We start from the raw sequence: 23417 nt of genomic DNA on the forward strand, positions 1-23417 counted from the left end.
ACACTGCACACCCGCCCTGCCCGTGACAGCAGAGCAAGCAGGGGTTGGTGTGCGGGGCGGCAGCCCCCACAGGGCCTGTCTGGGCGCCCACTCCCTGTCCCCAAAAACCAGCCTCACCACGCTCTGCCTGGGGTCCCGTGGAGCCCACCGCTCTCCCCCCCAACACGTCCAGGGCTCCACGGTCTCCGAGCTCCGGGGGAGGTGCCTGGTCCTGTGGCTCCTGCGTCCCTCCTGCTGCTCCCACAGCTTTTTCCGTCCTTTCCCAGTTCTTCCGTGCCCATGCCTCGCCATTCCCAGCTCCTCCATCCGGCCTCCACACCCCGCCTCTCCGCACACTCCCGCCCTTGGCTCTGGCCTCCTGCCGCCCAGGCCTGGAAGGAGCTGGAAGGACCGTCCCGGGGTGTGCGGGCCGTCCGTGTTGGTGCCAAAACTCCCACATCTGGGCAAGCTCTCTGGCCCAGGCAAGGCGGGACCCTCAGGTCTCAGGCCCAGCTCAGGGGCCTGGAGCAGGGCAGGGTTTGGGTCCAAACACAAAGAGTTTGGATGGCATCTGCCTCGTGCACGAGGAGACCAAGTGGGTGCACATACACACACACACACACACACACACACACACACACACACAGAGCTGCACAGAGACTCTCACAGGCAGGCTCCAGAACAAAGCAGGACCCACACCTCCAGCGGACACCCACAGAACCATGGACAGAGCCAGGCTCCCACACCCACGTGTGACCCGCAGGGCTGGCCTCCAGAGACACGCAGACACGTGCCCACTGCCAGACCCAGCCAGCCGCCCACGCGGACGCCCACGCTCAGCCCCAGGAGCCAGGGCCACAAAGACGCCTGCACCGGACCCGCAGGGGAACTGCTCAGCGCATTCCAGAGCTCTCCCTGTTCTGCCCTGGAAGTAGGCTCGGGGTTTGGGAGGGGGGCCCCACTCCTCCCGGCGCCCCCCACCTCCCAGGGAGGACAAGGCGGACCCCCAAGCTGAGCGGCACCTCCCCGGAGCTTGGAGACGGGAGAGCCCTGGACACGCTAGGGGGGAGAGCGGTGGGCTCCACGGGACCCCAGGCAGAACGTGGTAAGGCTGGCTTGTTGGGGCAGGGAGTGGGCGCCCAGACAGGCCCTGTGGGGGCTGCCACCCCACACACCACAGAACCGGCTACACACACAAGCCCACCCTACCAGCAACCCTTCCCAGGCTGGGGCCCCCACCCTGCCCTGGTGCCAAGGCTGGGGACAGATCTGGGCGCTGCCTCGCCGGAGAGGGGGTCAGGCGGGGGAAGCCCTGGCTCCCTCTCTTGGGGGCGGCCGGCGGGGGTGGGGGGGTGTGAGTGAAATGGGTTTATTACTGGGAGTCTGTTGCCTCGATTGGTATCGATCCCGCATGTCACCTTCCATTGCCACTAATGGGACATGAAGAGCCTCCAGCGACACCACAGCCACGGGCTCCACGTCCGCACGCGCCGCCTCCCCTCCCCCACCCTGGTCTGGAGGCTGCTTCCCAGGTGCCCCAGCCTAGCCGGCGCCCTCCTCCTCTTCCTGTCCTCCCTCGGCCTCGGCCTCCACTCCTGAGGTCCCCAGTCCTCCTCCATAGTGGCCACCGGGGACCTGATCCCCCGTTATTCAGGAGAGTCCCTGCCCCCCCGACCCCATTATTCAGGGGTGTCCCTGCCCCCAACCCCCTTATTCAGGGGTGTCCCTGACCCCATTATTCAGGGGTGTCCCTAGTCTTCTCCCCGCTGAATCCAGTCCCCACTGTCACGGTTGGCCTAGCCAACAGACCCGTCCCCTGCCCCACTCCACTGGCTGCCAGGAGCAGAGGGCCCTTTTCCTCTCCTTCCTCCCGGTCCTCACGCCTGCGCTCCCCCCCCCGCCCCCACACCCTGCGAGCCCCGTGAGCAGGACTCCCCGGGTCTGAGCCTGCCCCCGTGTCTCCCGGCCTGCTTGCTATAAGTCAGGGGCTGCTGAGGCCCAAGTGAGGCCTAAGAGGGTCCACACGAGGCGATGAGGCCTGGATCCAAAGTGCCGCCCAGCACCCGTAGGCTGGTGCCGGGTGACTCCCGCATGATGGTCACTGTCTGCAGCGGGAAGCTCCTCCTTCAGGCTCAGAGGGAGCATCCTCGGCTTCCCTGAGTCTGTGCCCCCAAGCCCTCGGGGCGGACAGGGGAGCGGGCCCTCCCTCCGCCACAGGAGAGTTGTCCCCAGGTGGGCCCTGCGAGACCCCCAGAGTGGGAAGGGCTGCCTTCTGCAGACCGTGGCCTCCCAGTGGGGCGGGGGTCCTCACCGCACCTTGCTCGGCGCCCGTCATTGTGTCACTGGCCCGGAAAATGGGGGGCAGCTGGGGCAGCCGCAAGGAGTCAGTCACGATTAAGCTGGGGGTTTGAGGGCGGCTCTAAGAGGGTCTTTAAAGAGACGAGGGTCCCCGCTCTCAGCCAGGGAAGCGGGATTGGCTAGAGCGGGAGAAGCCGGGCGGGGGCCTTTTGGGACATCCGTCAGCGGCCCCTGGGAGGGCAGCCCTGGGCGCAGGCTCTGGACCAGGCCCCGGCACCCGCCCTCGGGTACCCACGGCACAAAGGAAAGTGCTGGATTTGGGAAGGGGACCCCATCCCCAGAGGACACTAGGCCATTCACCTCTGTCTCGGGGAAGAAACAGGAGGTCCCATGTGTCAGCCCAGAAGCCAGTCTGCGCCAAGCGCTCGGCTTCCTGCCCCCTCCGCCCCCCCCACCCCGCCCCAGCCCAGCCTCCTGTCATTGCAGGATGTGGACCGGGCCAGGGGCTGCCGCTTTGACCAGGTTTCCGGGAATATGGGAGGAAGTGAGCAGGGAAGTCTGCAGAGCAGCCCAAGAGTTAAGGTGAAACCCCTCCTTCGGCTCAGAGGCAGCTGGTCTGGTTCCCGCAAGGACTCGCAGTTGGTGACACTGGGGGACTTTCCTGGGAGCTGGGGTGACAGCAGGAAGTGGGAAAGCAGAGAAGCCAGGAGCCTCCTTCCCTGGAGGCCGCCCAGATGCCGCCTCCCAGGGGAACCTGAACATCTCGGTGTACGCAGCCCCAGACCGAGGTCCCAGCGGCCCCCTGCAGTGTCAGAGCCCTGCAGGTCCTGCGGCTGGGCAGCGCCTCGGTGGAGAGAATGGGAGAGCTCTTCCTCCCTGCGCCCCCTGCGCCCTCTGCTCCTAACTCCAGTGGTCCCGAGCCCCTAGAGGAGGGAGCTGGAGTGGGGTGAAGGTGCAAAAGGGTAGGACCGCCCAGGGGGGGAGGACAGGCCCCCCAGCCCCGAAGGGCGATACGGGTCCCAGTCTTGGGGCCACGCTCAGCCCCTGCGTGGCCACTCTGCGTCCTCCTTGGAGGTCAAGGCTGCCCAGTCCTTGCCAACCCTTCTCCCCTTGGCCTACATCCAACAACTGCACACGGATTCGCCCCCCCCGCCCCAGACCCTCTTCCTGTGGCCCCCAGCGACCTGTCCCTCGCATCAATCACCCGTCCCTCTCTCACCTTTCCGTCACGTTAGCTTCGGTTGATTTAACCAGAAAACAACCCCCAGAATTGAATTCCGTGGCCCTCCATTGTGAGGCGTGGGAGGGCAACCTGGCCTCCCAGAGCCAGGGAGGAAAACAAGAAAATCATATTGATTCCCTGATGACAGCCGCCAACCTCCCCTCCCCGCAGGACACTGGGCAGACGGGCTCCAGGCCCCACAATCATTCCCAGAACTTTAAAGACAGAGGCTCTCGTATCCCCCTGAGAAGCCTCTCCCAAGGGCAAGCGTCCCCCTCCTGGTGTGTTCTGGAATCTGTCCTGCTGCTTCCATAGCAGGGTCTCCGATGCCCCGTAATCTGGCTTATTATGCTTGAGCTGGAAGTTCTTCTTGCTGTCTGGCTTCGAGTCACATTAGTAGAGAAAAGGAAGGATCATCTTCCAGAACTCCAGGAAGAAAGAGATAGGCTAAGTGCTTACACACGGGTAAACCATTCGTAGCCTCTCGTGGGCACAGCTCAGAGACGATGTCCGAGGTGAGGGTTCAGGGCGCCCTGTGAGCTGGTATGGGGCCTGGGACCCAGGTGGGAAGAGGCCCAGGTCTCGAAGGGGACGCTCCTCCAGGCCTGGGCTCTGTCGCCACAGAAAGCCCCCGGAGAGAGGGGCTGGCTGTCTAGGGGAGGGGAGACAGCTGGGAGGACTCCCCGCCCTTCAGGGTCCCTTCTCCTGGAACTGAGGACCCGCGGCCTTCTCAGCAGCGTCTGCGTTGGCCCCATGTTTTCAGAGCCACTAGCCCCCGAGGCGGGCTCCAAATGCTAAGGACCCACCGAGAGACACCCCCTCCCACTCCAGCCCCCGCTGAGCTGGAGGGGGCGCAGGCCATCGTGCCACCGGCCCCCGAAGGGTTAATGCTATTGACTGAAAACCACATCAGCTCCCGTGGGAGCTTGGAGATCCCGCTCTCATTTTAAGTAACCCTAACTCCGGTGTGATGCGCGAGGGCCGCTGGGCGAAGAGTGCGCCTGCTGAAGTGGGGACGGAGCCAGGGACCGCCGCCGCACCAAGGTAAGGGACTCGGTGGCAGGGGAACAACTCTGCCCCACTCCCCCGCCCTGCCCCAGCTGTGGACCCCACTGTGGAGCCATCGGGAAGGGGACTTGTTAGGAGACGCGGGGGAAGGGGGCTGGTAAGGAGACGGGGCGCTGGTGGAGGCGAGTGCCCCCGGGCCACACTGAGGCCGTCTGCAAGGGGGCCAACTCCTTCTCCCTCGGCTGTGGGACAGCTGCAGAGCCAGGGGCCAGGCAGCCAGGGCAGAAAGAAGTGGGGAGCTCACAAAGACAGCTGTTCCCCCCTCTGGTGCTGGTGGGGTCAGGTGTCCGCTCGCTGGGGCAGACGGGACTCCTGGCATTCACGGGGTCCAGCCAGGCTGGGCCCGAGGGGAGGACGGGCTCAGGTGTCCCTGCGGGCTCGACCTGCCGCACCTCCCCCAGAGCTCACCGCACCATCCGCAGGGCTGAGGGTGAGGACTGATGGGCGGGTGTGGGCACCCCAGCCTGGGGATGGGGAGGAGCAGGCAGGGGCTGGGCAGGCGTCCTGGGGCTGGAGAGTTAAGGCTGGGCTCCCAGCCAAGCCAGGCTGGTGTGAACTGGATCGAAACCTCAGACAGGGTAGGGGGATTCTGTCCCCTGCGCTGGCCTGTCTCCCTTCCTCCGACTCCTGGCATCCTTCCCAAGAGCTGGGTCCAAGAAGACTAAGGTCTGCGAGCCCTGGGCCCTAGGGCAGGTGGAGGCTCCATGAGGCTGGAGAGGCAGAGCGAAGCACGCCGGCCCCCCTCAGCCCCTCCTAAAGGACAAGAGAAGGGCCAGGGAGGAGTGTGGGACCCCGGTCGCCCAGGTCCAAGCGCCTTTCTGGCCCTGCTCGGGGGGCCATGGGGCCGGAGGGGAGTGGGGACCCACTCAGGCTCAGGGCTTAGTGGAAGTGGAAGTCAGGGTTGAGGTGGAGGCTGGACGTCAACTGGCGTTTGAGGGGGTGAGCCAGAAGGTGGCAGAAGCCCCCCGCAGCTGGCGAGGTCCTGAAACACTGGTCCCGATGCGCTCAGAGCCCGCGCGCGCCGTCCCAGCTTAGCATTTGGCTGAGAGTTTCACTTCCTCTGGCCGGCCTGGCCTGGCTCCTTGGCCACCTCAGCGCCTGCTGGAGGGGATTTCTTGTCCCTGGGTGGGTTGGGGGCGGACAAAGGAAGGACCGGGGATGTCCAACCAGGGGCGTCCCCGGGGCGCAGCTGCCTGCCGGGAACGAGAAGAAAGGAACTGAGCCTGGGGTTGCCCCGGGAGGGGTGCGACGCTGGGGGGCATTGGGAGGGAGGCAGGTGGTGTGAGGGGGCCACATAGGTCGGGGCAGGCGGCTGGGGGGGCTGCATTCCGTTTCCAGCTCCGCAGGATGGGTGAGACAGAGGGCAGGAGCTCGGGGAGAGGCAGGAGGAGGGGCTGGGCTGGGCGCATGGTGCCGCCTGGTCTGAGAAAGAAGGAACAGCCTCGAAACCGAGACAGAAGAGGACGGAGCAGACGCCGGGAGGGAAGACTCGAGAAGCCCGGTGGACGGGACTGGGAAAGGAGAGAGAAGAAATAGTCAGGAAGCAGGAAATGAGCTGAAGATGAAAAGGTCAAAGCAAGGGGAACAGAGACCAGAGAGGGGAGAGGGGGGCGCGCTGGGAGCCTGCCTCCTGACCCCCAGGGCCCTTCTCCCAACCCCGGCCCCAGGGCTGGGCCACCTTCCCCTCAGCCTTCAGCTGCCCCTCTGACAGGTCTGGCGTAGGGCCTGGGGGTCATGTCTGCTCGTGGGTGCGCAAACCTTTTCAAGCCCACGGCCCCCAGGGACTCAGAGACCAGAGTCAGAGGGTCTGCAAGGGACCGGGCTGGGGGTGTGTGGGGGACGCAGCAACCTGGGACCCGAAGGCCCCTGGAGGGGGAACAGCTGTGGGAGAAGTGGGCCTGCCTGGGGACCCTTCTAGGGGAGCAGCAAGGAGGTGCACGTCTCCCCGGAGGGGCGCTGGCAGGAAAGGCTGACCCTGGGGGGGGGGCGGTCAGCTGGAGGAGCACCAGAAAGGGCTCCCTGGGCTTGGGGACTTGGCCAAGGAGCAAGATGCTCTGGGGGCTCAGGAAGAAAGAACATCTATCCCTGCCCCTCCCCGGGACCCCCCAGGGGTAAAGGTGGTTGGCTTGGCCCTCCCCGGCACTCCCCCCCCCCGCCCCTCGCACCCCTACCTAAGCAGCTTTAGCTAATAGCATTAGGGAGGTCTCAGGACTACCTACTCTCCACTTGGGACTGAGATCAAGGGGACAGACTGGAGGCTTCTAATCAGATTGGGATTTGACGGCGGGGCAGGGGCCAGGCAGTCGGCTCCGGGCTGACCAGCCTAACCCCTGCCCCCCACCTGGAGGCTGTCATCTCTGTGTTTCCACTGTCCCCCTCTGGGCTTGTCTCCCCACTGTGACCCTCTTATCCCAGCCTGTGTCCACAGCCCGTGGAGGTGCTTCCCACAGGCACCCCAGGCACCCTTCCTCTCCGCGGCTCTCCTGCCAGATCAGTCGGGGGCTTGCTGAGAGGACCGGGCTGAGGCCAAGGACATGACGGCGCAGTCACGCAGGCTGGCCTCGCAGAAGGCCCAGCGGCAAAGCCCCTTCTGCTGCAAGTCTGGCTCTTCAGTTAGGGAGGCAGCATCGGTCTTGAACTAGCAACTTTGTTTCTTCTTGAGTGTGTCCCTGTTTTTCCCCTCCCCCGCATCTGGCAGAGCGTCCCCAAGCGTCACCGCTCAGCTGAGACCGGGAAGTCTCCTCCAGGGCCCAGGGCCCCGCTATCCGCTCCACACCCGGGGTTCGGCCTCAGCTCCCGGGCCCCCCTGAGTGATTACTGCTCAGAGCTCCAGGCAGACAGACCGTTCCCTGCCGGCCAGCTCTGCCCCTTGCCCTGGGATCTTGCGCACATCTCCTCCTGGGAGCCTCGATTTCCGACACCTGTAAAATGGGGATGTGAGTGGCCACGTCAAGGGGTTATCGTGAAGGTTCAGTGCCATAGCTTTGGGGGAAACGTCAAGCCCTGTGCCGGGCAGGATAGGGACCCCAGTCCTCTTGACTCAACTCAGAAAGTTCAAACCTGCCCGGGATATTTCCTCGAGCTCCACGCCCTGGCAAAATGCTCCCTCTCTCTTGTCACCAGCATTGTCTATGCTGCATTACTCAATCCTGACCTAAACCCTATATGTGTTGTAAGGAGCCCTGCAATGGCCAAGGAGACTACTGGCACCCGGGCAGCGGACCACGGTGGCGTTGCTACAACCCTTTAACGACAGAGTTTCCCAGAGTTAGGACCCTTTTTGCTGGATAGTTCCCCACCCCAGCCCCGAGCTATAGGGGCTGTGAGAGACCACCCACCCCCGCCCCGCAGCCCTTCACCCTGGGCACCAGGCAACACCAGAGGGATGAAGCCAGGGGCCTTGGTGCAGGGTTGGGGGACAGAGCGGGGTGCCTCCCCCAGCCTCTGGAGCCTCATCACCAGAGCGGGGGTTAGAGCCTGTCTGAGGCTGGGTCAGCTCCTCGGGGCTCTAGCACGGAAGGAGGGGGCTTGAGGGAAGACGTTGGGCAGGACTCAACGGCAGGGAGGATCTATGTTCAGGTGATAAGCTCCTCAAAGACGTGGGGGTCCAGGAGGACTCCCATAAACACGGGGGAGGCTGGAAAATGACGAGGGGCGGGAGGGCCGGCTTGACCTCGCCACTGACGCCAGCTTGGTTTTTGTATTTAGGGTTTTCTTTCCCTTTGGGGGCCAGACAGGATATTGGTAGCCCACCTGGGTGGCAGAATATTTTATATCTTGAATTAAGGTCTTGCTTTCCGCTCTTTCACTTGAGGGCTGTGTGGCCTTAGAGAAGTTCCTCCACCTCTCTGAGCTCCATCTCAGATAGTTCCGATGAGGTTTTGGGGCGGGCATGTCAATTCCTGGGCGGGGCACAGGGTACACTGAGGGTCTGCTCTGCAGTGGGTTTATCATTCTCCTTTTTTAAAAATAGATTTTATTCATTTATTAGAGAGAGAGCATGGGGAGGGGCAGAGAGAGAAGCAGGGCAGTTGGCTCCGCACTGACCAGCCTAACCCCTGCCCCCCACCTGGAGGCTGTCATCTCTGTGTTTCCACTGTCCCCCGTTGGGCTTGTCTCCGCACTGTGACCCAGATCTGGGAGTCTGATGCGGGACTCGATCCCAGGACCCCAGGATCATGACCTGAACCGAAGGCAAATGCTTAAAGAATTGAGCCCCCCAGGTTCCCTGGAGTCTCCAGTCCTCCAGACCCGCAGAACAGGGTCCCCCGGGACCTCTCACCTCCACGGCCCTCCCTGCTCTCCCTCCATCATCTCCCGACCCATTTTCCTAAGGTGAGGTGGAGGGTTCCCAACGCACTTGAGACAGGAGGAACTTCCCAACAGACAAGGCAGGAAAGGAAGGTGGGGGCGGGTGGAGGCGTCCGTCCGCTTCAGGGGAGGAAAGAACCAGGAGAATTTCCAGACGATCAGCCGGCAGAGGGATGGGCGGGGAAACCTACTCCTGCAGACTCGGAGTGGGCGCGGACCCGCTCGCCCTCGGCCGCCTTAATTTCCAGGGACGCTTTCTGCTCAGGCCAGACTGGGGACCCCCAGAAGCACCTTCCCCAGGAGCTGTCACTTTGTCCATGACCCCCTGGGAAAGGGAAAGCAGGATAGCCATATGACCTCTGCGGTGGGGGGACCGGACTGTCTCGCCAGCTGAGGCATCTGGGATCCCGAGCAGACCTGACCCCTCCCCGATGCCGCTCTCAGGAGGGTCCCTGCTTGCAGCAGGGTCCATGGACCCCGGGAGCATGTTAGAAATCCAGACTCGCAGGCACCATCCAGTCCCACAGCATCAGAATCTGCATTGTGGAGAGATTCCCAGGGGATCCTTAACGTTTGAGACTCGGCAAGCAAGCAGGTGCTGTGCCTTAGGAGTGGAGGGACAGTGGCTAGGCGCCGTGCGTCAGAAGGCTCTCCCTTGGTGAGCCATCTGGGAAGTGAGGCGGCCGCTCCAGACAAGCCTCCACACGCCCTCCAGACCTTCCAGCCTCCTAAGTTCCAGCCGAGAGCAGCCCTCCCTCTGCCCGACTTCCCCCAACCTGCAAATCCAGAGTCAGGTCACCCAAGCTGGTCCCCAGTGCACACACGATCCTGCCCGTGCAGGGACCGTCTGCTGCAGGAGCGGGCCCACACCCCACATCCCCCCAACACTCTGCCCTCAGTGACAGTAGGACCGGGCCCGGAGTGCCAGCCTTGACCCCATCTGGAAGGCTCTAGGACATGAACACTTCCTCCCACCGCCCTGGCCTGCATCAGGCAAGATCCAGCCGTGGGGGCCCACTCCCCAGCCTCCCCCCATCTCACCACTGTGCCTCCCGCCAGTCTGGGGACAGACAAGATCACAGTATCCAAGGGCCCACGGTTCGGTAATTCAGTGGACACTGACTGAGCACTTGCAGGTGCTCCCCCTGGGGAGCCGGCCGGCTGTGAACCAGACGGCGAGGATTCCTGACGCCTTCGAGCTCCCACTCTGAGGGGAAGACAGACACGGAACACCGTGGATAACTTCTTCTTTGCCCCCGTGGATGCCCTTGCCGGCCACTTCTGGAAAAGCCCCAGCCTGGCAGGCCTGGGCCCGCGCGGCAGACCCCCGCGGAGAAAAGCACAGTCCCAGGTCTCCCCCGACTCGCGACCTCCTTCCCGGGCCACAGAGCTACAGGTTTGCGGATCTCCTCAAGGCTGACCAGGACCCACCGATTAGTTACATTTTCTCCTGTCTTCTCTTGGGGAAACCTCCGATCCCGTGAGTCCTGTCCTGGGTGCGGCCCCCCGCAGGGGCAGGGGCTGGGACCCACCTGTAGGAGGCTCAGCCCCAATCCGGGCCCGGAGGAGACCCCCAGGAGGCTGGCCTGGCCCTCGGGATGGTGCGGGGAGCTTCCTGCCGGCGGCCGCCCCAGGGTCCCGCCTCAGTCTCCGCTCGCCCCTCGCGTCTCCCCGCTTCTCTTACCTTCCTCCTTCGCCTCCCGCCTCAGCAGCACCGCCTCCCACCAGGCCCAGACGCGGCCCTCGCCGCCCCCCCCCAGGACCATGCAGTGCAGCTGCACCGTCGAGGGCGCCCCCGCCGGCCCGGGCAGCCCCTGGATCTCAGGTGAGCCTCCACCAAGCCCCCCAGGCCCTTCGCAGCAGGGGCAGGGGGCGGCCGGGGGGCCTCCGAGAGAGCAGCCGGGTGGCACTCACACCCCTGCCCCCAGGCGTGGCCTTCCCGGACTGGGCCTGCAAGGCCGAGTCGTCCCCGGGCTCCCGGCAGATCCAGCTGTGGCACTTCATCCTGGAGCTGCTGCAGAAGGAGGAGTTCCGCCATGTCATCGCCTGGCAGCAGGGAGAGTACGGGGAGTTCGTCATCAAGGACCCCGACGAGGTGGCCCGCCTCTGGGGCCGCAGGAAGTGCAAGCCCCAGATGAACTATGACAAGCTGAGCCGGGCCCTCCGGTGAGGGGGGACAAGCAGGGGCGGAGCCGAGGGGTCAGAGGTCAGGGTCCCTGTCACCCCCACCACCCCCCCCGCCCCCCCAGCTGGGGTTTGGCTCGCTGGCCCTGGGCCAAGCCCGCGCCCTCCACCTCCGACCCTGCAGATACTACTACAATAAGAGGATCCTGCACAAGACCAAAGGCAAACGGTTCACGTACAAGTTCAACTTCAGCAGGCTGATCGTGGTCAGCTGCCCTCTGTGGGAGCTGTGGGCTCCGCCTGCCCCCCAAGTGCTGCTGGGGGCCCCCACCCTCGTCCGGCCAGCCCTGCTGCCCACGGGCCTGCCCAGCGAGGTAGGTGCCCCCACAGCCCGGGCCCTTCCGCCCAGGAGACCCCCTGCCCTCCCCCTGCCTTGTAGTCCCTGAGCGCCCAAGGGCAGGAGCGGCGCCGTGACTCACCCCTGCGTGGCTCACAGCGCAGCACACACCTGGGAGTGAGGGCGCCTCCTTCCTTGCCAGGCGTCAGTCCTCCCGTGGTGGGTGCCAGGGGAGGCCCCCGGGCATGTGGGCAGTGACCGTTTAACAACCATCCTGAGAACACTCCATTGTGCTAGCAAGTGGCTCTGGGCGCTGTGTGAACTGGGGAGCACAGGCCGGCCCAGCCCGTCCCACCCCACCACTGCTTCTCACCCCTGCCCCAGCTCCTGCATAGCCTGCTGCTTGCCCAGTGGGCCACGGCTGAGCAGCTGGCTGGACACCAGACCCCCCACGGGCTGCCAGAGGCCACTGAGGACAAGAAGGGGAGCAGCAGCGGTGCCCCCCGTGAGTGCTGGGGCTGCGGAGGGCCCAGGGACGGGAAGCAGAGGGGGGAGGGATGGGGGGACCCCCCAGCCCAGCGCTGTGGGAGGCTGAGACAAGGATTACTACACCCATTCACCCTTCCACAAACCCAGCCTGCTACTCCCCCAGTGTGCGGGTTTGGAAGGTCGGGGACTGGGCCGAGGCTCAGGGAAGAGCCAGGAGCTCCCGGAATGCAGAGGAGGGGCGGGCGTCCTGCAGGAGAGCGACCCCTGGGCTGGCGAAGCAGGTGCAGGAGGTGCCCCGGCCCTGGCAGAGGGAATAGCTTTGGGACAGCAGAGAGCAGATGCAGCAAAGCTGAAGCGCCCCGGGGGGCTGCCATGCTTGGAGACAAGGGATGCGGAGGGCATGGGGGCAAAGGGGCGGGGCAGAGGAAGCTGGCCAAGCAGCAGGTGTCCGGTCACGGAGGACTCCGAGCCACGCCTACGGGTGGGACTGAACCCGTGGGTGGGAGGCCCCCAGGGGGGAGAGGCCTGATGAGATTTTTATCTCAGAAAGATGACTTGGGGTCTATGCAGAGCTGGGGTTCCAAGAGGCGTGTGTCTGGTGCTGGTCGGCTGGGGAGGGTCACTTAGGCAGAGGATGATGGGGCCGGAACCCAGCCACCCGTACCAGGTGGAGAAGGAGGGCCAACAGGAGAGAGAGGGAGGAGAGCATGGCAAGCAGAGAGAACAGTATCTGCAAAGGCCCTGGGGCAGGAAAGAGGTTCTGGGAAAGGCCAGCGCGGCTGGGGGAGACCGTGGAAATGGAGGCAGAGGCCAGCTCTCCCAGGGCTGTAAACAGGGAGGTGATTCTCTCTGTGAGGAAGTTCCCAGGGACCCTCCAGTAGCCCAAGCTCCATACAGAGGTCCCAGACCTGCTGCTCCTTCTCTCCCAGCAATTTCATGGGGGTCGACACTTGGCCTTAGCCCTACCTGCAGCATAGGTAGCTGGGCGTCCAGAAGGGCCTGGCTCTGGGCCCCGGAGTGCCGCTGAGGCTGTAGGTGTGGGCCGCCGAGGGCATGCCGGGACTCGCACGGCCACCCGCCTGCCCCTGGAGCCAGACGGAGGCCTCACGGCACCCCTGCTCTTCCACACCACCTTACTCCCCACCCCTACCCCCTCCCAGCCCCCCGGCTCCGGGAATGCCTCGGGCACACAGCTTTCTCTTTGGGAAACCGTGAGGGGGAGATGGTGTCCCTGACGAGCCCCAGCTTGGAGGGAGCTTCGTGCTCCTCCCTGCCCTCTGCGGGCACCCACACGTGCTCTGCCTGGCTTAGGTCCCCAGGAGGGGAGAGCAGCCCCGGGCCCACTTCTGGACTGGGATTCCAGAAGGCTAGAGCCGCCCCTCACCAGCAGGATGCTGCTTCAGGGAGGAAGAGCGGTCAGGATTAGGAGGCAGGGCAGCTCAGTCAGAACCGGCTCCTCTGTGCCGACTCAGCCTCCCGTGACTCAGCCTCCCGCCCAGGGCCGACACAGCCGCGGCCTCAGGAGACCCGGGGACCCAGGGAGGGGCACCCCTGCCCCACGCAGGACCATGTCCTATTCTTCGCTTCAGAGCCCCGACTTCAGAAAGAGTGTTCCTTTCCAGTCTGTCCGGTGTGTGACGGCGTCACTGATGTGCTTTTCCAGTTTTTTTTTAAAGTCCAGCCCCACCGCTGTGCTCACCCTGCTCTGCGGTTAAAGGATGTGGCCTTGCTAAGGAGGGACCTGAGGGATTGGAGTCGGGCCTTTGGAAACAGACAGTGGTGTGAGGTTCTGCTAGTCACCCCGAGTCCCGGGCCAGGCCTGGGCACCCCACTGCAGGATGCCCGCAGAGCAAGAGGGCAGGGGGGTGTGAGGGTGGCGGGGAGGAGGCTCCTGGGAGAGCAGAGGCAGCCAGAGAAGCCCAGGGCCCGGTGCTAGAGCCCCAGGCCTTTGCTCCAGGCCAGACAGAGTGAGGACAAGATTCACGGAGATGCGGCAAAGGACGTCCTCATCCAAGTTATGGCACACACGGGCACTGAGCGCCTAAGCGCCCGGTGGGGCTGGGTCCAGGGGACACAGGTCCAGCAGGCCTGTCCCCTCTGGGCTGGGCCGGGGACACAGACCTACAGGAGGTAACAGCACAAGTGCCGCAGTCTACCGGGGCCCCGGGAGAGGACGGGGGCCATGAAGGGCGCACCCAGGCTGCCCCCAGGAAACAGACTCCCAGAGAAGAAGACAGGAAGGTGCACAGTGGGGAGAGGAAGTTTCCAGGAAGAGGAGAGGGAAGTGGGTGGAGAAGCGGGGGGCCCGCCTGACCTCTGCCCCTCTCGCTCTCTCTCCAGGCCTTGGCTCTCTCCCGGGCCCCTGCCAGCTCGGCCCTGGCTGCCTCCTGGGGAGCCTCCAGGACCAGCCGCCCAGTCTGGCGTTCTTCGCCCCTCCCCCCCCACCCTCCCTCCCGGCCGACTGGACCCACCTCTCAGGGCCCTTCCTGCCTCCTGTCCCCCCGGAGCAGCCGTTCCCAGGGGCCTCCAAGCCAGACACCCTGCTCCCAGGGCCCAGGGGCCCCACAGGGACCCGCCCGTCGCTGGGACTCCCCCTGTTGGCTGGGCTGGGACAGGGGGGTGGTGAGAGGCTCCGGCTCCTGTCCCGGAGGCCCCAGGGCCTGGAGGTGAAGGCCCATCCCATGATGGGTGCAAAGAGACGCCCGGATCCCAGGGAGGGCTTCTCCTCAGACATTCTCAGACCCCAAACTGGGGACAAAAGCCTCGCGTCCCCCCGGCTGGAGAACTTCAAGGCAGTGTGGCCCTTGGACCCTCCTTAGGTGGGGAAGAGAGAGGGGGTGGGGGTCCCCCAAACTCCATCCCTCCTCTCGTCTGCTTCCTTTCTGGCTTTGCCTGGCCCAGCTTTGAAGGGGTGGAGCTGGACAAAAGGAGGTGGGGAGCGTTGCAGGGGTGAGGAAGATTGAGGCAAGGCCCCCCTTTCCCACCCGGTTGTCAATCAGATCACGGAGACAGTCTTCATCTCCACTTCCTTCAACGGGCCCAGCCCCCCAGCTGCCCACACAGGGAGAAAGTGGGTGTCTGGGTTGGGGGGTCAGGGGTCAGCATGCCCTGAGTGTTAGGGCCCAGGCCCCTCCTCCAGGCCCCGCTCCCAGTCTCTGCCCCGCCCTCCTCACACTCCTCCACCAGCCCTGGGAGCTCCTGTCCACGCAGACACTTCCTTCTGTCGCCACCCCCCCCAACTCCTAAGACCCAAGGGCCTGGGGCAGGGAGGGACTGGCCTCATGGGTTCTGTAATTCTGCCCAGCAGACCGTGAATAAAACGCCCTTGGCCACCTGCCCTCTTGGCCGACCACCCCTGCCGCGTCCCCACCCCACTCCAGCTGCCCTGACCTGGCGCAGGGCTACACGCCACCCAAGGTTCCTGTGGGAGGGGGCGAGGGGTGGAGAGAGGGGCTTCCACAGAGGGAGAGGCTGATGGAAGCCTGGTGAGGAGCGCCCCTCCCCAGCCACGTGGAGACCAGGCACAGGGACAGACCCCGAGCGGAGAGAGCAGGGCCTTCCCAGAAGCACCCTCGGGTCCCTGCGTGACCTCCGAGCACATTCGAAGGGGGTGGGGTGATGGAGGGCCTTGGCAGGGTCCCCTCCTCTCTCCCCGGGGCCTCAGAATGACACACGGAGCTGATAGAAGCCTGGGTGGCTAGGGGAGGGGGTCACGCCAGAGGGGCTCCTGCTGTGTGAGGGCAAAGCCGGGGGCAGAATGTTCCCGGAGCCAAGGCAAGCGAACCAGACGCCCTCCTGTCTCTCGGCCGCCCACGCCAGGTTCTCGTCTCCCCGTCCTTGCTTGGATGCGGAGCGGGAACCAAGGGGGCACAGGGGGTCCTGGTCCCTCATCCAGGAGTGAGTGTGCGCCTTGCTTTCTGCTGCCGCCCTGTCCCTCTCTGTGGCCGATGTGTGGGGAGGGAGAGGCCCCCCAGAGCGCAGCCCCTGGGCCTGCAGGCTGGACACGGCCGGAGCACCGCCTCTGCCTCCCCCCACAGCAGGTCTTCCCCCCAGGAGATGTCAAGAGCTGCTTCTCGATGGCTCCTCAAGCTGCAGGCCTAGCCCCGGCCCTATGGGAGGGAGGAGCCCCCAGGCCGGGCGACCCCTCCCCCTGCCCAGTCTGGGAGACAAAGAGCTGGTGGTGTCCCTCCGGCCCCAGGAACTGGCTCGCACTGTCAGGGTGCCTGGGTGCTGCTTGGAGAGCCAACCCCACGGACAGGGTCCCGTACCAGGGACCCCCATGTGCCCTCTGCCCTACCCACCCCTTCTGTGACCACTGCCTTTCAGGGAATGAGCAGTGTTTGCCAGTATCCAAAAGTTCCCTTTGGGGGAGGTGAACTGGGACAGGACAGGCCAGGAGACGTACCCTGGCGGGGGTGGGGGTGCCCTGCGTGTGGGCAAAGCCCACTTTCCCAGCCTTGGCACCGTGGCCATCTGGGGCGGCTATTCTGCTGTGGTGGGAGCTGTGCTCTGCGTCCCGGGTTGCTGACAACATCCGTCCCTGGCCTCCGGACGCCAGCAGATGCTCTCAGCTGTCCCTAGGGGGCGGAAATTGTCCCAGGCTGGAACTCACTCCCACAGAGGGTGGCCTCGGCAAGTCAGCAAGTCCTGGCGGGCTCCCCAGCGCGGGACGCCGTGGCGGTCCTGTGTCGTGAGAGTGCCCTCTGGTGGCCAGAGCCTCCACCAGCGCCGTGGCCGCTCCCACCGGGCGGTCCAGGGAGGTGGGGGGGACTGGGCGGGGTGGGGGGGTCGGCAGGGCACAGCCTGGGGACATGGCTAGGTTTGAGAAGAAGGGGTGATGGACACCCTGGGGACTTCTCAGGTTGGGAAGGGAGTTTCAGATAAAAACCGTTCATGAAACCATCCCGTTCCAAGCCCCCTTTGCAAATCACGGAGGAGCCACCAAAGGATCTGCAGGTCTCCTGTGACCACAAACAGCCGGTTAGCAGCCCCTCTGGGACAATGGAGTGCAGCCATCAACCCTGATGTCACAGCCTCTGGCTGCCTGCGGCCATCAACACCCGCCCCCCCGCCCCCCCGCCGGGGAGAGCACACAGTGGACACTCAGCCTTCTTCAAGGAGCAGCGGGAACCAGGACCAGACAGCGCTCCAAACACCCCTGCTGCCGGCGCCGTCACACCAAGCACAGGGATACTCGTGGGTTCAAGCAGCGTTGGAGGAAGTCGCCCACCCTGGCCTCACGAGCTCTAGACTATTGGGAGCCAGAGGGGCCCGTGGTGATGGTGGCCCATAGCCGGGAAGAGGCTTGTCCGAGGTCACAGGTAAAACGGGAGCTTCCCCCCTCGCACCTCACCACCCTCACGAGCACTGAGGGCTTAAGAGGCCCTCAGAGCCCTTAGAAGTCCGAGCAGATTACATATCGAGAGGGAGGTTTCCCCAATTCCTGTGTGATTCTCAGTGCAACCGCAGGAGCAAACATTTCGCTGTGTCTGTGCATTTGCACACGTGGTCACATCAGCCTGTGCTCACCCCGGCTGCGTGATGTGAATAACAGCGTGTCCCCCACGAAGCCAGGGCTCTCGGGGTGACACAGCACACACTCCTTTCAGGCGAGGCGTTTGTCACTAGAACCTTGACGTGCCTGGGCAAGAGGCCCGGGAATCTAAACCCAAAGGCAAGTCGTTTGCTGCCCTGAATTGCTGGTGGCAGCGAGGATATCCCTGCCTTCTCCCTCCTCGGCTCCCAAATGAGGACCCTGCCCAAGAGGGGAGAAGAAAATTCCAGTACGCGCGCGCGCACACACACACGTACACACACGTACACACACGCACGTATATGCACATGCGTACACACGCGCACATACACGTACACACACGCACGTACACACGCACGCACATATATGCACATGCATACACAGGCGTGCATACAAATGTACACGCATGTATACACATACAAACACATACACACGTATGCACACACATATGCACACATGTATACACACATATGCACATGTGTGTAATGACCCAGTGAAGGTTTCTTAAGAGCCTGCTACGTGCTGAGAGGCACTGAGGTACAAGTGATGGCCCTTCGGAAGCCTCTGGGAGGTGTCGGGGCTGCGGACGCCGGCACCCGGTGGAGAAGCTGAACGCGGCCGCAGGGCCCCGGGAGGGACGCGGGGCTCCAAAGAGCCCGTACACAGAGCTTGAGCCCACGCCCTCACTGTCATGTCCAACACTGAATTCAAAGACACAATTTGTTTAGTGACCAAACTACTTTAAAGTACCTAAAACTGAATCTTAAGGAGGCATTTCTAACCCTAAACACAAACAGCTGGGCCACATGTGCCCAACGCTATCCAAGTCATCAAAACGCACATGGGTCCGGGACCTCTTTTCTCCCTGAGGGCTACTTCGTGGGCGCTTCGCCAAGCACGGACAGTCCACGTCCGGCCGGGCCTCTCACCGCACGGAACGGTCATGCCGATGGGGCGGGCACTCACCAGCGGCCTCTCGCTGGCCGTCTGGGTTGTTTCCCGTTATTTGCCGTGTAAATACAATGGTGTCGAAACCTTGGTCCAAAGTTATCATCTGTTTTTCTTTTTTGAAATAATTCCTTGAGCTACATCCTCAAAAATAAAATAACTGGCTCAAAAATCACACTTTTAGTTATTTTTAAGATTTTTATTTATTTGACAGAGCACACAAGCAGGGGGAGGGGCAGAGGGAGAAGCACAGCCCCTTCCCCCCGCTGAGCAGGGAGCCGGATGTGGGACTTGATCCCGGGACCCTGGGATCACAACCTGGGCCAAAGGCAGAGGCTTTAACCCACTGAGCCCCCCAGATGCTCCGAGAATCACAACATTTTGATGGCTTAGATACATACTGCCCCACTGTCCTCAGAGAGGATCCTAATACCGTAAAAAGCCACATTCACGCAGCAGCCCCGGTGAACCAGCCACGTCGTCAAGCGCTCATCCGACTCCCACCAGAGAGGCAAACACCTGCTCAGGGCGACGTCCCCAGCAGGTGGCCAAGCGGGGGCGCAGACGGCCAGCAGGCTCCGAGGCCTGTGCGGACGGTGGCAACAGCGAGGGACCAGTTCTCCCCGAGCCCCAGCGGCCCAGCCCTGCCCCATCTGCCCCTGCTTCTCTTAATGGGCAGAACTGCTCCAGCCTCCACTGTCTGTCCTCGATTAACAGCGAGGGCCACGGAACACCCCGCGCTCGCTCGCTGGCTCTACTCCACACCCTCCTGCCTTAACGCCGGGAACTAGAGCCACCTCCCTCCTTCAGTATCTAAAAGATGCCTGGGGCGCCCGGCGGGCTCTGTAGGGGGCGCGTGCAACTCCTGATCTTGGGACTTGAGTTGGAGCCCTGTCCGGGCATAGAGATGGCTTAAATAAATCTTTTTTTTTTTTTTTAATCTTAAAAAAATAAAAAGAAATAAAAGATATTTTTAAATTCGTATGTGGCCAAGTAAGGACAGAGAGAGGAAGTAGAAACATGTAAAGAGAAAGTCGAGCCTCCTGGGGGCTCAGCCGCTTGAGCATCCCACCCCCGGTCTCAGCTCGGGCCCCGATCTCAGGGTCGTGAGTTCAAGCCGCGCACGGGGATCCAGGCTGGGCGTGGAGCCTACTGAGGAGAGACAGAGAGAGACAGAAAGCAGAACGGAGAGCTCTTCAGGGGCTTGGAGGAAAACGGGAACGAGCGCTTTCCAGGCTAGCCATCACTTACCTCGTGAGCTGTTAGGAAGGTAGGTGATTTCTAGAAGATATGCCCCCCACTTGGGCTGGGAGCTGGTATTTCCATTCAAAACGTTGATCTGATTGATTCCCTGCTCCCACCTTCGGCTCTGGGTCAGACCAGCCGGGCCGCCCCTGCCTGCTGGTCCCGAGGGCTCAGCCCAGGAAGCTGCGGCTCCCGTCTCCGTGGCTGAGACCCGGCCCTGGGCCGCACGTTCTGCTCCAATGAACAGAGGAGACCCAAGAGCGCGGTCACCGCAGACCCCCAGCAGGCACTCAGAGAGGGAGCCTGGGACGCCATCGGCTGGGCCCATGGGGTCCCTGTTGAGGTCCCCGGGCAGCAGGTGTCCTGAATCATGAGGAACAGCGAAGCCCTGGGCTGTCATCACGGCACAGCCCCGTGTCCTGGTCACCAGCCCTGCGGCTCCTGCAGCTGATAGAGACCCGGCCCTCCCACAGCACCGGCTTCCAGGCCTGCCAGCGGCTCCACCTCAACCCTCCCTCTCACTCCTACCCCACCCCTTCCTCCTGGTGGTCCCCCCCACTCCCCAGAAAGGCTCCCCACCCCGCTAGGTCTCCCCTCCAGTCCTATGGGGGGGGGTGTCTCCCAGCGACGCAGCCCTCCCTGCCCCCACCAGACGAGGAAGGTCAGGCCGGTGCCCCTCTCCTGCCCACTGCACCAAAGTGACTGGGACCACACCTGAGAGGCAGGTGGTTGAGGACGAATCCAAGGCCGGTGTCGGGGGACTCAGAAGGGGACAGTGCTGTGTTTCTCCCTGACTTCCATGTCACGCCACTCAGTGACCACACTCTGGTCCTTATCTCGTCCAGCCTCTCCCTGCATGCACCAATGTCAACAACCTTTCTTCCGCCCCTCCAGGTCTCCCATCCCTAAGATGCTCCGCCTCGAAGTTCGTTCCGGGGTCCCCTCCGCACCCCCACCCCCAGGGCTCTCCAGGGCACCGGCCACAGCTCTGCTCACCCTGTACCTGCTTCCCTGGCCTCCGTTCGTCCTCTCGAGGTGCCCTGACCACCGACTACACGCCGACCCTGCCCACATCCACACAGCCGTCCGCCCCGTCCGCCCCGAGCCCCGAGCCCCAGGCTCCTCCATCCACCGCCCGCTGAGCATCCGCCCCATGCCCCGGGCACTTGCACACCTCGCACGTGTCCTGCGCCGGGGGACTCAGTGTCTCTGTGCCCCCCCGCCCCCCGATGCCCCCCGATGCCCTTTCCTTTCTTTCTCTGGCTTTAGCTGACGCCACAAAATCGCCACTTCCACCCGAGGAGCAACTCGGGGGTCAGGCCCTCACCTCCTACCCCCAATCAGCCACCAATTCTCCCAGTTTGACCTCCGAAGCGTTTCCCGAACCTGCCCTTCTGGAGAGCCCCACGCTGACCCTCACCAGCCCGCGCCAGCCTGCAGAGACCACTCTTCATGTTCCGTACATTTCCGTTTAAAATGCCGATCTGCTCGTGTGATTTTAAACCCTGGGGTGGCTCCCCTGAAAGGGAAAAAGGTCCTCGTGCCCTCCCCCAACGTCGTCATAATTTGTTTGTACAATAGTGTCATTTAAAGACACAGAGACATAAAAGTAGGTATAAATATATACTTGCGGCACAACAAACTAGAAAAGCAGTGGCAACTTACCAAATAGAAACTAAGTTATCAAGCCGATACATTTTTTAATAACCACACGGATTTACCGCAACCCAGGGTATTTGCTGAAACCGATGGCTACGTGAGGCGTCACGGCACTGGGGGTCCCTCCAGGGCAGGGTCGCGGGGATCAGCAGGCGGGTGAGGGTTCCCTCCTCCCACCACGGCTCTCCTGCTGAAGGCCCGTTCACGCTGGCCAGGACCCGCGTCCTCTGTTCCCCGCTGGGGACTGAGCCCGCCAGAGCAGCTCTCCTGGGCCGCTTATCACACACAGAGGCAAAGGCGGGCACGGAAATCTCGGGCAGCACAGAGGCTATACTCCCGTATAGTCCAAACCGTGGTTAGCTTGTTGAGTCTTCCAGTATCCTTTCTGCAGAAGACTCGTGGATGTTAGGCTGAGGCTCCCAGAACCAAGTCCACGTCCAAAAAACGTGGGAGCCAGGAGCTCCCCGCTGCACCCCACACAGACGCTCAGAGACACTCGGCAGAAACATCCTACCCCCCACTTGACATCCCAGTGGCGCCAAATTGTTTGTGGCCTCAGCAACCCTCAGGGAAAGGCCCTCTCTTGCCCCCTTCCTAAGGTAACTCCTTGTCATCTTCTAGAATTTCACTCGGAAGCTCATCCTGATCCCCGAGGCAGGGTCAGACAGGGTTTCTCGGTACTGGCCCCATACCGGGCCTCGCCTACGCAGCATGGACAAAACTTTAGGCTCCGTGCCGCCGGGGCGGGGAGCCCTCTCTGTCGTGGAGCTGCTGACGTGCTCCAACAATCGTGGTGACCTTGGACACATCACTTTGTGACCTTGAGCCTCAGCTGCTCCATCTACAACACTAGAACCACACAGATAAACTGGCACAGTCTCAGGGCACCTGCGTGGCCCCCTCCTTAGGCCTCTGCCTTTGGTTCAGGTCTTGATTCCCACGTCCTGGGATCCCTGGGATCGAGCCCCAGATCAGGCTCCTTGCTCAGCAGGAAGCCTGCAGCTCCCTCTCCCCCCTGCCTGCCGCTCCCCCTCCCTGCTTCTGCTCTCTCTCTCTCAAATAAGTAAACAAAATCTTAAAAAAAAAAAAAAGAAAAGAAAAAGTGGCCCCTGAGAAAAATTTAAGGTAACGTGGTACAGTGCGGGTTCAAAGCACAGACTGAAGGAGGCCACACGCACAGACTGAAGGAGGAAGCTCGCTGGGTACCGACCGACATGCAAATGCTTCTGAGATCCGTCCTGAGAGAAGGAAGCAGGGACACAGCGGTGCGTGAGCCGGTGCCCTTTGTCTAGAAAGGCGGGGAGCGTCCCCGTTGACTTGCTTGCGCGTGAAAATGCCTGGGAAGACATACAAGGACTGATGGCGGGTTACATTAGGGAAAAGGAACCGGGCGGCAGAGCACAGCTGTGAGAGGGGATTTTTCACTGCATAGATGGTGTTGTATCCGTGGTTTTAAACTATAGAGAGTGATTTTAAACTATAAACTGTAAAAAGTAAATGGATTTAAGAATAAATGATATTAAGGCTCTAAGTACACCCGCGGATCGGGCAGCAAAACCAAGTAAACACCGTAAAACCATGGGCCGTGGTGGTCAGGTGTGGAGCATCAACGGTGACTTTGTGGGGAGGCTGTCTCCTGCAGAGCGGCGAACAGTGGTGAGCACAGATGTCCACGTCTGCCCGGCCCCTCCCCGCACGGCCACGTTCATCACACGCGTCCCGCTCGCAGGGAGGACCAAGCCCACACCCGGCTCTCGGAAGGGGAGGCTGGAAGGAGGCGGGCGGCTGGACTCGGGATCTCGACCCGCCCAGCGAGGGACGTGTTCGTTGCAGTCAACAAATATTTATCAAGTGTCTACTAAGTACCAGTAATGGGATGTTAGTAAACCAGCCCTCCAAAAACAAAAATTTAAAAGCCCTGATTTTTTTCTAAGTAGGCTCCACACCCAGTGTGGGGGCTTGAACTCACAACCCTGAGATCAAGAGCTGCACCCTCCACCAACCGAGCCAGCCAGATGCCCCAGAAAGCCCTTGATTTAGAGCCTGTGCCGATGACCGTGGTGTAAACACTGGCGGCACAGTCCTATCAGCTACATGACGTCACTGTGGAACTGGGAAGAGACAGGTACGACTAGTTCTCACAAGCCCGTACAAGCCCGTCCGGCACATGCCGGCTCGGGGACGCCCTCAAACAATGAGCAGAA

The 23417-nt window shown here is 62.8% G+C and overlaps 1 protein-coding gene across 4 annotated transcripts; it reads left to right on the forward strand.

The window, feature by feature from the left end:
• Positions 1-10026: 10026 nt before the first annotated feature.
• ETV3L (ETS variant transcription factor 3 like) lies at positions 10027-15177 on the forward strand. 4 transcript variants are annotated; one of them, XM_082701782.1, is made up of 6 exons: positions 10027-10358; positions 10588-10703; positions 10807-11044; positions 11187-11376; positions 11724-11844; positions 14169-15177. In XM_082701782.1, exons 1-6 carry the CDS (start codon positions 10141-10143, stop codon positions 14645-14647), a joined length of 1362 nt encoding a protein of 453 aa, XP_082557908.1. In that variant the 5' UTR covers positions 10027-10140; the 3' UTR covers positions 14648-15177. The 4 variants fall into 4 exon arrangements, with proteins under 4 accessions (XP_082557908.1, XP_082557909.1, XP_082557910.1 ...); XM_082701783.1 differs by having other exon boundaries at positions 10591-10703; XM_082701784.1 differs by having other exon boundaries at positions 10027-10274.
• The last annotated feature ends 8240 nt before the right edge of the window (positions 15178-23417 follow it).

Source organism: Mustela nivalis (assembly GCF_964662115.1).
Source record: "Mustela nivalis genome assembly, chromosome: 16".
Taxonomy (NCBI): domain Eukaryota; kingdom Metazoa; phylum Chordata; class Mammalia; order Carnivora; family Mustelidae; genus Mustela; species Mustela nivalis.

What these genes read in the sequence shown, in the direction of transcription:
- ETV3L (XM_082701782.1), top strand. Translation starts at nt 10,141, where the DNA reads ATGCCCTTGCCGGCCACTTCTGGAAAAGCCCCAGCCTGGCAGGCCTGG. An exon ending in CCACGGGCCTGCCCAGCGAG is followed by an intron (nt 11,377 to 11,723) that starts GTAGGTGCCCCC and finishes CCCCTGCCCCAG; the next exon opens with CTCCTGCATAGCCTGCTGCT. An exon ending in GAGCAGCAGCGGTGCCCCCC is followed by an intron (nt 11,845 to 14,168) that starts GTGAGTGCTGGG and finishes CTCTCTCTCCAG; the next exon opens with GCCTTGGCTCTCTCCCGGGC.